Source organism: Solea solea, chromosome 18 (assembly GCF_958295425.1).
Source record: "Solea solea chromosome 18, fSolSol10.1, whole genome shotgun sequence".
Lineage (NCBI taxonomy): Eukaryota > Metazoa > Chordata > Actinopteri > Pleuronectiformes > Soleidae > Solea > Solea solea.
Window position 1 is genome coordinate 1923021 of NC_081151.1, and position 16835 is coordinate 1939855.

General features: G+C 43.6%; 1 protein-coding gene across 2 annotated transcripts in view; it reads right to left on the reverse strand.

Moving 5' to 3' along the window:
• Window positions 1-16835, reverse strand: part of LOC131444498 (peroxidasin) — a 46688-nt gene that overhangs the window by 20423 nt on the left and 9430 nt on the right. Inside the window, exons 2-11 of one of the 2 annotated variants that reach the window (XM_058614857.1) lie at window positions 15514-15585; window positions 14150-14221; window positions 9460-9531; window positions 7559-7630; window positions 6443-6514; window positions 5268-5437; window positions 3119-3236; window positions 2832-3001; window positions 1298-1570; window positions 525-800 (exon numbers count right to left, since the gene is read on the reverse strand). In XM_058614857.1, the coding sequence (XP_058470840.1) occupies window positions 525-800; window positions 1298-1570; window positions 2832-3001; window positions 3119-3236; window positions 5268-5437; window positions 6443-6514; window positions 7559-7630; window positions 9460-9531; window positions 14150-14221; window positions 15514-15585 (1367 nt within the window). The remainder of the gene's footprint in view (window positions 1-524; window positions 801-1297; window positions 1571-2831; window positions 3002-3118; window positions 3237-5267; window positions 5438-6442; window positions 6515-7558; window positions 7631-9459; window positions 9532-14149; window positions 14222-15513; window positions 15586-16835) is intronic. The other variant, XM_058614858.1, reaches the window with a different exon arrangement.

Here is a 16835-nt window from a genome sequence, read left to right on the forward strand (position 1 = left end):
TAACATTTTACCACCTAACACTCCCCTGCTCTCCACAAACACGCCGTGTTTGTGAGGCTGAGTGTTTAACTCCAAATACTTTTGCAGGAGAAACTTCAGCGGAAAGAACTCCCTCTGTATCGTCTCATAATATCGTCTCATAATATCGTCTCATAAACGTGTCGTCATTCCACATCAAATTTCATTTAGGAGTTAATCTCATCAGAGTCAATGAGCCAACAAGGATGCAACATGCAGGTTGACTGACATGTGACTCGTGATCAGCTGTCTCCAGTGCACGGAGAGTCACAACCAGAGAAGTGTGTGTGTGTGTGTGTGTGTGTGTGTGAATGACGAATGTATGTTGTGCAGAAATCTGCTCTTCACTCTTCACTGAGAGACAATAAGGCCTAAAAAACTAATAAAATTAACAGAAATGTGTAATTACAATGACAAGTTACTAATGTTTAATTCATTGGGCAAACTGTCAGTCATGTGACTTTACAGTGATCAGCACGAGCGTGTGCAGATATTTACACGCTCACCTCTCTGCTGGATGCTGAGCTGAACAGCCGTCTGCACCGTCCCCACAGGGCTGACCGCCTGACACTCGTACTGGCCCTCGTCGTGGGCCGCTACCCGGGTGACGCGCAGAGTCCCGGACGACAGGACCACGTGACGCCGGTCCAGGGGCAGCGGGCTGCCCCCCCTCGTCCAGGCGATCACCGGCTGTGGGTGGCCACTCGCCTCGCAGGGGAAGTCCACCGTGTGACCCTCCAGAACCGACTGGTCCTGTGGTGTGACTGTAAACTGTGGGACGGCTGTGGGAGGAAGAAGCAAATAAACAAGTGAGCTCTGGCTGCATGACTTACAGCAGAGGGGAATAAGCTGATCACACAGAAAGAAAGCAGCAGAAAATGTTCACACATGTTCACAAACATCTGTTTGGAACAATGACAAATGCAAGAGGGCAGTTGTACTGTGGTATCTGAGGGTAATCACAACAGTGACAATTAAAACACATTAAACCAGTTGCCTTGTTATTTAGTATAAGTACATTCATTAAAACTGCAGTTGTGTTTACATGTACACAAAAAGTCACAACAGATCCACACAACATTCTCACTATAGCGGAGTTTAGATCTTGTGTCTTGTGTCATTCTTTTACAAAGTTTAAAGTTTCAAATGTGAATTCTAATGCTGGAAAAACACCCTGAACTCCAGCAGTTACTTTAGGAATTAAAGGAATTAAATGTTTGTATCAGCTGAGAAGAGAAAGCACTGGAAATACACTGACAGTCTAACTCCTGATGCCCACCTTGTACAATGATAAAAGCTGTTGCGTGTATGGTATCAATATTATTGGAGGCAAAACAGGTATACTGTCCCGCATCAGCCTGGACCACCTGCTGGATATAAAGCCCTCCAGAGGGGGTGATGTTGATGCGAGCGTCGCTGGGCAGAGGCGTGCGGTCGCCCTTGGTCCAGGAGATCCGAGGCTGTGGCTGACCTGTGGCGCTGCACTCCAGAGTAACACTTTCCCCCACCAGCACCTCCGTGCTCAGGGGCTGGATCACAAAACTTGGCCGTGCTGGAGAGAAGAAGAAGAGGAGGAGGAGGAGGAGGAGGGATAAATGGATTAGGTCAGAGGTGAAAACCTTTTTCTTTCACAGGATTAGGTAACTAGTGATGTCCCTCAATAAATATAAATATCGACAGCTGTTTGCTTTTGAAAAGGTCAGTTGATGCATGAAGATCGTCTTTGTACATGATTATGCAAACACCACTTTGGCTACTGTTAAAACAACTTCCTCTGTGTGTCACAAACTGAGGTCAAGTCCTGTCCATATTTGGTCAGTGATTACAGTCGAGGGAGACGTGTACACAGCGAGGGGTTCTGGCGTTTACAGTCACACAGAGACAGGAAATGCTCAACATCTGCTCGGAGAAAATAAAAACTCGTCACGGGGGCCGTCCGTCACCTTAGCGACGACCCTTGGGTCATCTAGAGACAGCCGTGCTAATCTCCCATGGCGGCAGCTATTTGCACTATGACTAACGGAGGTGTGAGCGCTGTGTTCACGGAGCACAGAGGGAGGAGAGGAAGAGCGACAGAGGCAGAGGAGGATTCACATGAAAGCCAGCGGCCTTTGCTCCCAGTTCAGTGGGACATGACAGTTATTTGACCCTCTTGACCTTTGACCTTCGAGGGTAACCTCTGTGTTTACGAGTAAATCATCAATTGATTAGAGGAACAATACATCAAGCATTTAATCAGAATAAATATGCTCATAAACATGAGTTGTTTGACTGAAATAGTATAAGAAAGCATCACTTCTGCCAATTATTGTAAAGGAATTTTTGCTTTAAAAATGGACCTAGATGCTGTTCTTTAAACAATCCTTGTGTTTCTTGTTTCCAGGAGGACATTTCATTTACTGCCTCATCATCCAGAATTCTTTTAACTCAAAGCAGGAAGTCCTGATCAAATGTTTCCATGAACACAGACCGGACCAGATGATTTGATTTTCGTCTGTTTACATCAAGCATTTTTATTCCAATCAGGCATTTGTTCTTATGAAAGTAAAGATTTAGTCCCATGGAAGTGCAAATGTCTCACACAACACGACTGCTGCTCTTTCCTTTCCGACTTCCTGACAAACATAAACATTATTGGCCCTGAGCCGAGCGTCACTTCCTGTCTGCAACTTCAGTCTTTGATGTGAATGATTTGTCTGGACGTTGTTATTTCTTTTAATTCACATTGTTGTTTTATCTCAGTTGATATTGCTGCTGTTTTATCATGTAATGATGTCTTGAAATGAATGGAGAGGTTAAACGCAGCCACTCACAGGGGGCACCGAAATATCTCAGTGTGACCTCTGAAGTCTTGACCTCCCCGGCCACGTTTTTGGCCATGCACTGGTACACTCCCTCGTCCGTCTCTCTGGTGTCTTGGATCATCAACGTCCCGTCCTCCAGCAGGTTCAGACGACTGTCGTCGCGCATGTTTAGAGCATTACTGCCGGGAGAGAAACACAGCAACTGATCAGACGGAGTACGGAGTGTTTGTCTGAAACTCTCACTGTCAGAAGTGACTGTTGGCGCCTGTTCCATCAATCTTTAAACTGTGTCGTACTTGTTCCTGAGCCAGATGATCTGGGGTTTAGGGTTGCCTTCAGCCCTGCAGGTGAAGTAGACCGTGTTCCCCGATGTAACGTCCACATCCTGGGGCTCCGACGTGATCCTGGGTATCTCTGGAGAAGGAGATCAGACGGAGATGGATAATTATACACACCGATGACTGTGCTGGCATGAAAAGCAGTGTTCCCATGTAAACCTGAGCATTTTCTCTTTTATTTTAACCCATAAACGCACATAACGTCACTTGGAATGAGCAATGTGGAGTTATCTGATATTAGTGGATATTATGTAAATATGCCTGCATTTTTATCAGAATATCACATGCGATTTTAAACGGGAATTAACAGGAGAGCGCGCTCCGTAACATGGATTACACATACATGCATATTAGTGCTGTGGACGAAAACACTGAAATCCGTCTCCGTGTCTTATGGAGGATGGCTGTTATGACAGCTGTTCAACTGTTCAGTGTGTGTGTGTGTGTGTGTGGGGCGGCGGGGGATTTATTGTGGCTTCAACCATATTTTTTTTAATGCAGACATTCTTTCCTCGCTGCCTTGCTATGCAGACGGACGAAGAGGAGGGGGGGTTGCACGGAGCATGAATGGGCACGTCGGGGGCCGTGAAATTAGCTGTAGCGGTTTGAATGTGGTAGAGTTACAGTCGGCTTCCAAACAGACTACAGCGTTCACCACATTAGAGAGAAAGACATGTATAGACATAAATAGAGATGTGCACCGGAAACCGAAGCACCTAACAATCATGAAACACGTGTTTCTTAACCTACAAGAAAGCTGTGATCATCTTATATGAATGAGTGACACTGGATTCTAGTTTACACAGAAGATTTCTCACAAAACGTTGGCTGAAATATCTGAAACCACTTCAATCATCTTCCTTTTCACAGCCAAGGTGAAGAAGGTGGAGGAGGCCTTTTCCAAATGTTCTTCCATTAAGGTAAATGATCTAATACCAAAATAAGTGGTAATTATTCTTTTCATCTTTCATAAGATCTCATGTGTTCAGCCATCACAAGTGTCTCAGAGATACACTGAGCTGCTGCTGGTGGTCTGATACCAGAAGAACCAGAGATACCAGAGGAACCAGAGGAACCAGAGATACCAGAGGAACCAGAGATACCAGAGGAACCAGAGATACCAGAGGAACCAGCACACCAGAGGAACCAGAGATACCAGAGGAACCAGCGGAAGCAGAGATACCAGAGGAACCAGAGGAACCAGAGATACCAGAGGAACCAGAGATACCAGAGGAACCAGAGATATCAGAGGAACCAGAGATACCAGAGGAACCAGAGATATCAGAGGAACCAGAGATACCAGAGGAACCAACAATACCAGAGGAACCAGAGGGTCGTGGCCGACATTTTATCCAAACACCGCCGGTGATGCGTGAAGGCTGAAACAGCTGGTGCCTTCAGACCTCAGACACCTGTGTGTGTGTGTGTAAGAACGGGGGAAATTGCATATGTAGAACTAAAATGCCAGAACGTATGGCAATGAAATGGAAACCGGAGCTGCTGCCAGTAAAACTGTGGTGAGTGAACAGCTGCATCCCTCTGGAAAAGATGACCGACTCATTCAGATGACTGAATGATTATCAGCATGGTCTCTTTATCCACGCAGAGCTAATGCTGTAAAAGACTATTTCATTGACTGTAAATGTGCTTTTGTAATGTGTGCTGTGTGCAGGGTTAAGTGTATATATATATATATACATACATACATATATATATATATATATATACACATATATATATATTAAATAATGTTTGCCCAGTTTTTTCACATATTACTAATGTTTTTTCAACCTGTATCTATTCAATGCAAGCTTCCACATCAGCAACACATTTTCACTGAGCCATAGAGCGGCTTTATCTCAGGATATTCCCCTGTGCAAGAAACAGTAAAGGTTTTCTTAATTTAATACCATGGATATCATAATATTTGACTAAATCTCTCAATATCAGTCCAGCAACAGCCTGTAAAACTGGGAAAATACATCACAGACACCATATCACGATACAACGCGATCCAAACTCTAAGATGATATCTTGTTTCATATCAAAATAATGATATATGGATATTTTTACAGTACATTTACAGTTTCTGTGTGTTTTTCCATACCACAGCTGAGCTCCTCTGCAGTGAGCGTCGCCACAGATCTGCCCTGCAGGCGGCTCGGGTAGTCGCACGTTGCAGCGGCCTGGGCATTGCCCGACTCGGCGTACTGCTTCAGCAGGTCGGCCAACCACAGCAGCTCACAGTCACAGTTTAACGCGTTGGAATCCAGTCGCCTGAACACACATTCACAACATGCACAGACAAATATACACGGAGAAGTGAGAAACAGACGTGGAGTGCATACATGAAGCATACGGCACAGTGTGTGAGCTGTAAAGGCAGGACTCTGTGTGTGTGTGTGTGTGTGTGTGCAGCAGGGTTAAAAAAGAAAATGTGCTCTGGCAGTAAATGAGCTAAAACTGGTCCGTCATGGCGAGGTCAGTCCAAACAGTCGGGCTCAGTGGGACCGTTTTGGAAGACGCTCTCTTCCTGTCGTGGGAAACTATCTGTCTGCCTGGCCTTGTCTTCTGGTCACGGATCCAGCGCTCGCTTCAACCACAATGTGTCCATTAACCATGACATGCCTCGCAGAAAATTCAGCTGGCAGTGATTTTCATCTGGTGAGGCTGTTTCTCAATTTCTCGTTGACAAAAGTGTCTTAAAAACAAGAGTTTTTTTACATGCTCCGAGAGAATAAGAGCAGAGTCTGTTATCATCATTCTTTTCTAATTCTTTCTGGTATTACTTTATTAATCCCTGCGGAGAAATTCTTCCTCTGCATTTGACCAACATCCATCACTCTTCCCATGGCCTGTTACAGAAGCTTCCGTGCCAAATCAGAGAGGATGTTGAACACCTTCTCCCCACAGGTAGTGGGTAGTATTATAAATGGACATTAAGAAATCTTCAATCTTATTCTAGGAGCAGTGTATGTACTGTATGTTTGGTGGAGAGAGTTTAAGTTGGCCTCAAATTCTCACATATGAGTCCAAATGTAGACTTTTGTTAAAGGTTCCATGTAATCAAACGTCACACTGCACTCTGACTTGACAAGACCATGGAATGGACGGCGATCTCAGTGAAGGAAACCACCATGTAGCCAAAGAAGCGTGAGAACAGTGCAGCGTGGTTACGCGGCATTTAACCAACAAACAATCCCACTCTTGATATTGGGTGTCAGAAAAGGAAAGCAGACGTGCACTCGGACACAGCTGTTCCTCTGCAGCTTTCCCACTTACAATCGCTTCATGGCCTGAAGATGAGTGAAGGTCCCCGGGACGAGGTGGGTAATTCTGTTGTTGTGCAAAAACCTGAGAGAGAGAGAGAGACTGTGATTTATCAGTGTCCATAAATGCATCACAAGCTAAACCTTCACAGCTGCTTTCAAAGAACACCCACAGCCTCTGGTCATGTTAGTCTAGAAATGTCTTCTGAGGCACAGAATTATTTGAAAAAAAATAAATAAAATAATGACTGGCATCTATAAACAAATACTGATATTTTATTCTATTTTTCAGAATGGGACAAGAAATATGATCATTTTCCCAGAGCTTAACCTTTTGACCCCTGAGGCTCCTCTTTCTTTAGTTCCTTAACTCTTTATTTATACATCAGTGCAACTCTTGATGCAGTTGTTGTTATTCCAATCTCTTCCTGTAGGAAGCTGATGAACAGATTAAATGAGCTTTGACTGTGACCGTGGAGACACTGAGTGAGCACCTGGGAATTCCTTCCCCCCCTCTCTCTCTCTCTCTCTCTCTCTGGTTGCAGGTGTCCTTTGCTTCCATCTCCTCAGCCTAACTATGGGGGCTGTGGAGCACGGATACTCTGGGAGAACGCTGACCCATAACCGGGGCAAACAAATTGGAATTTAACGTGACCTTTAACCCTGACGGAGCGTTTCACAAACACTGACTACATGACATCCGCCTGCAGTTTTCAGGACTAATAATCTACACATGCAACAAAAATAGTGTTTTACATGCAGTTTGTTTATTACAGTAACAACATGGTAATCATTTTCTAATAGCTTATTTCAATAGTACTTATTATAGAATATCTTTTTGTACTGATAATGGAACATATGTGGAACACAGGGTAGAATAAATTATGTATTATTATGTATAATGTCATTTTTATGATGATGATGATCTATCATCTGTATTGCTTTGAAAATAACATGTTATTACTCTATCATAATCTCCTTAATACCACATTATTATGGTCGTTTTTTTCCAAGCAGCTGTTTTACCGAAATTTAATTTCCATATCACAAAATTCTGTTTCTTGTATTTATGGACAAACTTTCCATCCACACTAATATTTATATTTTAAAAGAGAGAAAATGCACTCACAGTCGTTCCAGTTTTGGGAGATGGGTGAATGATTCTGGTTCCAGCGACTCAATGTTGTTGAAGTGCAGATACCTGAGGAAGAACAGAGTGTAGACACTGATTCAGGGCTCCCTGTCTGTACTGATGTACTGATCCCTGTTCACCTGTCTGTCTCTACAGCACTAACCACCTACTGCAACGTGCAGAAAAAAGCTGCAGATGAATGCAAACAGAAAGCATTCATCTTCGCTGATACACGCAGTCGTTTGAAATGTGACTGTCAAACCATTATCTCACGTACAGCTGCGCACAAACAACTGTGGAGTCATGGATTTGAGCCGAGAAGACACATCAAACCACACCAATGGCTGTGTGATCAAGTTAAAGGCCTCAGCTTGTGTGTCTGCTCGCTAAAGCACAGAAAGCAACAATCAAAGCAAACACACACACTCACTCACAAAAGACTAACACAAAAAAATCTTCCCCACACACACACACACACACACACACACAAAATGACTTTTTTCTGCAAGTTGATTCTTGGCTGCGTTTTCACAGACTCGCTGCACATCCAACATCATGTCTCTGGGTGTTGCCTAAAGTATGAAAGGCAATAATAGAAACACATAACAGTCCAGACAAGTGAGAGACAGAGAGCTCATTTCAGAGCCAATTCATTTGCCCCTCTGGGTCGAATGTTCTTCCATTACACTTTTAAAAATCTATTTGGAATCCGGCACAATAGTCATAAAGTTTTAATAGTTTTAACTATAAAAGAGGACGAGATGATTCCTTTATTACATTCCCGTTTCTTCCTATAGTTAGTGCTAAACCCCGGATCATGCTGATAGAACTCATGCATCATAAATAAATGGACGTCCATAGGTTTTTGAATGGACTTGTTTTCGTGTGACTTTATGTGTTGAACAGAAAAAAAAACCAAAACTTGTCACCCACATATAAAACCCTTCATTATTGCAGTGAAATTCAAAACAGCTGCCAGGCATGGAGCCTGGTGTTGGAATGGCTCTGACTCCATGAATTAGCCATTTGTTTTGGGTTAATCTCGCAGAGTGAAGCGCAGTAATTCACAGTCTCCTCCAACAGGAAAAGAAAAAGCTTCATTTACTCGGAAAAAAGGCTCATACCAGACAGATAAGCTGCGATAATGATGCTACAGGGCTCATTTCTGCTAACAGAGATCATCGAGAATCAAATTAGACTTGGTATTTGCTGGTGTATTTTCCTCTCTGAACTGCCAGCGATTCATGAAGCCGTGTAAACGCGGCACAGAAGCGTCTCCGGGTGATCTGACTCACAGGAAGCAGCTGGACTCTAATCGCACAAGACTAAACAAACACAATGCAATGAACGTTTCTCACAATTAAAAAACACTTACACACAAACTGATTAACATCACATTGGAGCAGAAGAGCGGTTTCTGCACGTCAAGCTTCGCCTGACTCCAGCGACTGGCAGCACAGCCCTAGACATCATGCTACAAGCTTCGCAGTGGGGAGGTGGGAGCTGGGGGGGGAAGCTGGGGGGGCGCATATCTGTTGTCCTGACCACAACACATGCGACTCATGCAGACGGGGATCAGCGCGACATACAAGAACGACGGGTGCACACACGGCATGCAGGTAGGATGGGGGAGGGCGTGGCAGGAGGGGGAGTCACTGTAATGATTTAAATGACTGAAGAGAGCTGCCATGATACATCAGCTCCAATAATATGCCAACACTATCTTACCACTATAGAACCATGCAGACGTCAGTTTATAACAGTCTTACAGTAAGTGGGGGGGGGTTAGGGGAGAGGGATTTTGCAGACACACACACAGGGAAAGTGGGAGGAGGAGCAGTGGGGGGGGGTTGGGGGCGAGCAGGAGAAAAAGGTGGATGAGGAAGTTGGTCACTTACAGTTGCTCAAGAGAGACAAGGCCCTTAAATGCTTGTCTGTCAATTGATTGGATTTCATTCTTGTACAAATAGCTGAAAGGAGAGATAATCAGTGACATTAGTAACACACACACACACACACACACACACGCTCACACAGGATCATCTGAACTCTGCCTGGTTACAGTGAGAGAAAATAGAGAGGATCTGATTAAACAACAAAGAGCGGCATAGTTTGTTTAGATGGAGACGGCGGAGGACGACGTGTCCTTCAAGTCGGGACAGTTTTTGGAACAGCTTTAAAGGAAATCAGTCACACTCCGTCACTGACCCCGAAGCAACACTTTCATCAGCAGTAAACAGAGTTTTATCAACATTACAGACAAAGATGACACGTCCTGATCAAGCAGAGACTTTCAATCCTTCAGTCCACACTGAGTTTGAACGAGGGATGATGAAAAGGTGGAACTATGGCAACACTGTCACACTTCTCCACTTCTGCCCACACTGTTTTCCAATGGGAATAAACAGAGAGGCAACATTTTCCACGAGAAGTCATAACCTGCTTTTTTATCAGGGTAAACTGTGGACATCAACATGACATCTGTGACGTCCTGTGAACACTTTTACCTTTATCAGAATATCAGAATAACTTGATCACCATTTCTGTAACACCTGATATTATTTTGAAAAAGGTAAAGCAGCCATTTACGAGTGCATTAGCTGTAGGTGTTATTATTAAAATGATCTGATTATTAGTCATGTGACGTGCTGCAGGGTGGATTGTTTATTTTTTGATTTATTATAAATCTGCGGTGCTGCAGAGACAGAAGTTGAATAGTTTGACAGCTTATAGACGAGGCCTTCGTTTTGCAGTAAAACCCAGCAGGACGTCCCCACAACAGCAGAGCTGCAGCCTCCGTTACCACCAGGTCCCTGATATGTCATAAGGTTATTCCTCTTAGTTTATTTACAAATAACTAGCAGATAATACCCAGCAACTGTCGAGGAGCATTTTTGCTTGAAATGCCCATCCCTACTCGTCTCAAGTCTAAATTTACCTCCTGGCATTGCTCTTGAACGTTTGAGTCTTTCACTACGATCACTCTCCGTGTTCTCTCATACCCGCTCGCTTACAGAGTGCAGGGAAGGACAGAGGCTCAGGATGCAGACAGACAGACAGACAGACAGACAGACAGACAGACAGACAGACAGACAGACAGACAGAAGCACCGTCACCCCAAACACAACTCAGAGACCCTTCAAAGTCCTTTTCAAATCGTTTCTTAAAAGTAAAACAATCCACATGTGTTTGACTAAAGAGAAATTAGATCTGCGCTGTGGTCCCCGCCGGGTTGAGTGGGCAGCTCAGTGGGTGATGAAGGACTTCACAGATCAACTGTGGAAATCATCACAGAGTAATAATAACATCAGTGTGAGCCACAGCAGTTTAACACCTCATTTAGCTTTTCCTCATACTCATATACAACTGTGTGTATATATATATATACACTGAGTCATACCATCAACAAGGTTAATGTTCACATAATAAAATCAAAGATTACGTGTGTGTGTGTGTGTGCACACCTCAGGAGAAAAGAGGAGAATAAATCTGCATTGTGCATAAATTGAAATAAACAATAAGCTTTGGGTAGAAATAATAAACACGGCATCCTATAATCTCTCCTCCATATGTCTCCACTTATGTCTCCACTTTCCTCTCCGAGTCGTGCGTCACCTGTGCAGGATCAACACGTCCGTCTCACAGCGTCCAGAAAGACAAACTTCCCCCTCTGTCCTCTGTGTCAGAGAAAGACGATACGACGGGATTACAGCCGACACTTTCATCTCCCGCCTCCCTGCTTCACCTTCCGCCGCCGCCGCCGCCGCACTTGTCACGAGACATGATGAGAGACACAGATCTTCTCCACGCAGCGCGGGCGACGCAACGGAAGCGGAAAGATCTTATTTTTTTATCACTTTTTATGCCTCTTTAAAAACTTGTCTGTGTTTGTGCGATCATATTATATATACCAGAGAAACAAACTATTATTAAACAAACTGCTGCCTTTAAACATGATCAGGACAAACAGCCAATCAGAATATGTTTTTAAATTAAATTTCAATAAGAGGTTGTTATTGTTGTGTTTTGTTTTTTTTGCCATTTTCAAATAATCAGCATGGGCCAAGTATTATTTCATAAATAACATGAGTATTATTTATGTACGTCTTTGCAAGTTGAGTTTTTTCGATTATGTTTTTAATGTAATATCTAGTTTATACATTTTTTTGGAGAGAGTCCATAAGAGTTGACATCATATATGATTATTCAGCTACACTGATTTCTAAAGATTGACATCTGCCACAGAAAGACCGTAATAGACTTTAAACTGACCTAAACCATGTGACTTCTCTTTTGAAACCTCCTTCACAGGGGCGTGATGAATGTGTGTGTGTGTGTGTACTTGTATTTGTTACCTCTTTAGGAACTTTTCTGACTATGCCAGGACCAGTAGTCCTCATGGAGACAAAAACCTGGTCTTAATGCCTGAAAATATGCCCCACACTCAAACATTTCACTGATTTAGTTGAAAGTTTCCATCGCTTCATTAAACTCATCCCTAAACACACACACACACACACACACACACACACACACACACACACAACAGCAAATCTAATCTACATTGTTCTACTTTGACACAAGTATGGAACCCTGCAAATGAACACACACACACACACACACACACACACACACACACACACACACACACACACACACACACACACACACACACACACACACACACACACACACACACACACACACACACACACACACACACACACACACACACACACACACACACACACACACACACAGATAATTACAGATGGATGTAATTATGCAACTTAATATCTAGAACAATAAATAGCAGCGGGTTCCCACGACGAGGCGTGTCCAGCTCTGTTTGACTTGTTTATGGAGGCGGTCGTCAGAGGGGGGAGGGATCTGTCGACGGCCGCCCAGGCCATTAACTCTGGAGGACATGAAAGATGATAGGGAGTGGACTTTACTGGGATCCTCGGGGAAATAGAGAGGTGAGAAGGCTGATACAATCTGGCCCACAGCTATCCACTGAATACAACTTAGCCTGATCACAAAGGTTGGGGCTAAATCACTGAGCGAGAGGGGCTCTGTAATTGTAACATGAAGGGTGGGCTGTATACCTGGAATGTGTGTGTGAGTCAGTGAGAGGCTAGGAAAGGAAGCACGATGTATCCTTTCTCTTCTTCCCTCGTCCTCATAGACTGATCACCTGTGGAAGCTGAGCAGCAACGTCGTGCAACTCTTTACTCACACAGTCCTTTAACTGCATTTGCTCATAAGAAATATCTGGATTTTGCCAGTTTAGTTTGACTTGTTGTGTTCGTAGCTGGTTCACCAGGCGGTAAAACTAAATGAAACTCAGTGTCATGGGTGGACATACAGACTTGTGACGTGAAGTCTGCCTGACGACATGAATCGGACATCGCAGGTTCACGTTCTGTTGTCGTTGCTGTGTTTTTGGCAGATTTAGTAAAGAACAAGAGATAAATGAACAATTAATACACGAACACTGGATTATTGTTCATCAGCTAACACAAGAGTCATGAACAAGAGTTCTATTTGGTAGATTACTGGCTTTGTAAGTAGATTGTCTGATGTCCACGCAACAGGACGTCTGCATTTAACGCAGCCAGGGACCTATGGGGACTGAGGTGCCTTGCTCATGGGCCCATGAAACTACATCATATCTCAGGGCCGGCTCATACTTTCTGCATCTGACGTAAATTTCACCAGTTTGTGATTCTGTGCCGGGCAGACTCTGACCCGTTCTCCCCACGGCAGCTGGTGGCACGCTCGTCTTTTGGTCAAAACAGACAAACAAAGAAGATGGTAACCATGGAAACTTGGTTTGAGTTCATATGAGAAAGACCCACACATGTACAAGTCATCACTCCATGAATACAAGGAAGCACAATGGAGAGCGACTTCCTGGTGAGAAACTGCTGCTACAGGAATGGCATGAGATTGAGATTGAGATTGCACACACACACGCACGCACGCACGAGCACTGGCTGGTAGACTTTTTTAAGTACGGACTTTTGGGAACGGGAATCTGTCTGCCGTCCACACGACTGCAAATCTTTCCACCTCCTGAAAATCTGTGGCTACATTTAATCTGGACGGGACTTTCCTAATTTTCAAATCAACGAAACAAAGAATCAGCTGCAGATTAAATGTGAAGTGACTCAAAGTAAACAGCTGCAGAGGAGAAGCTCTGCTTCCTGTTTACACCAATGTACATGTATATTTTCCAGTGTGTTAGTGTGGACACAGATCACTTCTGATACTTGGCTTAAAGTAGTATAATTGTGGCCTCAGTGTGAGCACAGACACTGCCGTCACCGCGATAATAAAGCCAGTGACTAACAAAGTGAAACCCTGAGGCTTGATCTCTGTTCCCAGCTCCGCCTCCAGGTCACGACTTCCAGACGTGTAAGTACAGAGCAGTGAGCGGGAGACGATGTTATTTACATTCACCGCTACGAGCGGTCGAGCGACGTCAGCTGTCGTCCACATGCTTCCTACTGATCGAATAAAGATGTTGCCACATTGTCTTGAAGTCTTAAAAAGAAATAATAATCTGACATGAGGGGAACTCACAGATATTTGAGGTTTTCCAGGTCTTCAAACGCCCCCCTGGGGATCCTTCGTATATGGTTGTTGTTAAGGAGGCTGTGGAGCAAAGAGAAAAAACAAGGGCTTATGTCACAGACAATATCTAATACCTGAAACCACTGAGAGCTGTTGAGGATACAAAGTCCTGAGCAGTCCAAACACTTGGCTGAAAGGAAAGACTAGACTTTTCTCTACACTTTGAATCCAAGTCTAAGCCACCGTGTGTGTGTGTGTGTGTGTGTGTGTGTGTGTGTGTGCACCCTGCACCTATTCCCATCTCATGGTCGTCAGTTTTGTTGTGTGTGAAACTTTAAGCGTCGTCCACAACATGCACCGCAGACAGGGCTCATTTATCTGCACCGTGTAAAACGTGACCATGTCAAGGTTCTGACAGAGGACACGTCGGCTGGTGCTGCACACACACACACACACACACACGCACTCCTGCAATACTTCAACACACTGACCATTAAAAAAATACAATACTTGGAACATTTATGCTTTATTAGCTTAGCAATGCACCAGCGAGCAGGCTGGACATATGATAAATAGCCCTGTGGGTGGAAGTGGAAAAATAAATTCCTCCCAGATTACGAGCTGACCTACATGTGTGAAACCACGGAACAGAGGAAGAATTTCTGCCTGTGTGTGTGTGTGTGTGTGTGTGTGTGAGGAAGTGACAATCATTCTGCAGAGTTGCTGTTAAAAGGAAACAGGATTGATTTTCTATAGTCTCCTTCTTGAGACACTGGGATTCCCAGCCAACAGGATGTCATTACTCTGCAAATATCTTTCACCTCAATATTATTCAGGAAACTATGGCTGAAGCCCTGAAATTTCAACTCCAAATCGACTAATCGACTAGTTTTATACGATTTGTTTGTGATATGAAAACTTTACTTTCGACTTTTTTCCCGCCATCTGTTTTTGTAAAATGCTGCCACACTGACATGGATGTTAGAGGACGACTGACTGCAGCTAAACATTAAATCAAACCACCACACGTTCTTTAATCTGTCCGTCTCCTGTGGGTTGGGCTAATCCGAAATACTGAAATCAAGGGGGGGTGTTCTCTGAAGACACGCTGTTACCTGTGGAACAGGGGTGCTCTGAAAACACCCCCATTAGCACTTGGTACATTCCTCCAGATGAAGTCAAATTAACCATAGACTGCATGAAATTAACACGGCAACAAGTCGAGCAGTCAGAATTTGAGTGGAACCAGAACGTATGGACTCATAAATCGACTTTACAGCCCTACAGCTTACAAACAGTGGGCTAACAGTATAGTGCGTGTTCACTGTTGTGTGTTCACTGTTGTGCGTGTATACTAGAGCGGGGATACTTACAGTGTGTTGAGGTTCTTTAATCGCCTGAAGGACCCCGGTTGTATATCTTTGATTTTGTTGAACCTCAGATCTCTGTAGAAAACAAGGAAAATACGTGTGTTTATTGATTTTCATGCAAAGTCTATAAGTGCACAATCAAAAAGTCGCACATGACTTGAACAGCTGTGGAGGGAGAAAGCGGGCGGAGCACATCTGTGTGAACTACGGTCCACATCAGCGCCATCATGTAAAAATCCACAAGCATAATTGGACACATTACTCATCACAGAAAAATGCCCGTGTCGAGCTTTAATCACCGGAGCACATTTATATAACATTTGCCCCAAAGATAACAAGCACACGGCTGCTCGCTGCACTGTGATGATGACGTGACACTAATCACTCTCTCTGAAAACAAGCCAATCAGCTGAAGAACCCAACGCTGCAATTCACCATTTTAACAACACTCATATCACAACATTCAAATCTGGGAAGGCTAGTGACACTGTTTCTGCTCGAGCCATGGTTCTCAAACTGTGGTACTGCTTCCTCTGGTGGTACTATGAAGAAAATCAGAAATACTGTTCTACTGTAAATACCAGGGTATGTGATTGGAGTTCATAGAAAATTAAACAAATTAGAGCTGAAACAATTAATCGATTATTAAATGAACTATTTTTCGGTTTGAAGCTTTTTTCATGATTAAAACAAGATTTCCGATTGTTTAAGCTTCTTAAATGTGAATATTTCCTTCATTTCTTTGCTCTGGATAACAAAGAAATCATTCAAAGTGAATCATTCTGGTTTGTGGACAAAACAAGACATTTGAGAACGTCATCATTTCCAGGTTTGACAAACACCGATCGACATTTTTTAAAGGTTTTTCTGATATTTTACTACTCGATTCATCGAGAAAATAATCGACAGATGAATGGATTATGCTGCAGCTCTAAAACAAATGACAAAATAATAATAATGTCAGAAGAGATTTTTACAGTTTCACACGCGTGCTTTAAATCATCTGACCTAAGTGCAAAAAAAAAAAAAAATTCTTCTTCAAGCCAGACATTTCTATGAGGAAGCTAAACCATTGATTTGATCCACATTAAGCACAGAGACGGGGGCGAGTGGAGCATTTCAATGACAGAGAGCATCCCGGGCCAAACAGATGAAGAGATCACCACAGACGTCACCTCTGCTACAGAAGAGAGCTCCACTCCCACAGCAACAGCTTGGCCTGACGACCAGCATTCTTGATAGTCAACGACCTTACTGAGTAAATACTTCACGACTGGGTCACACACACTCAACATATTTGACTGACTTGGCAGAAAGTGTTCACA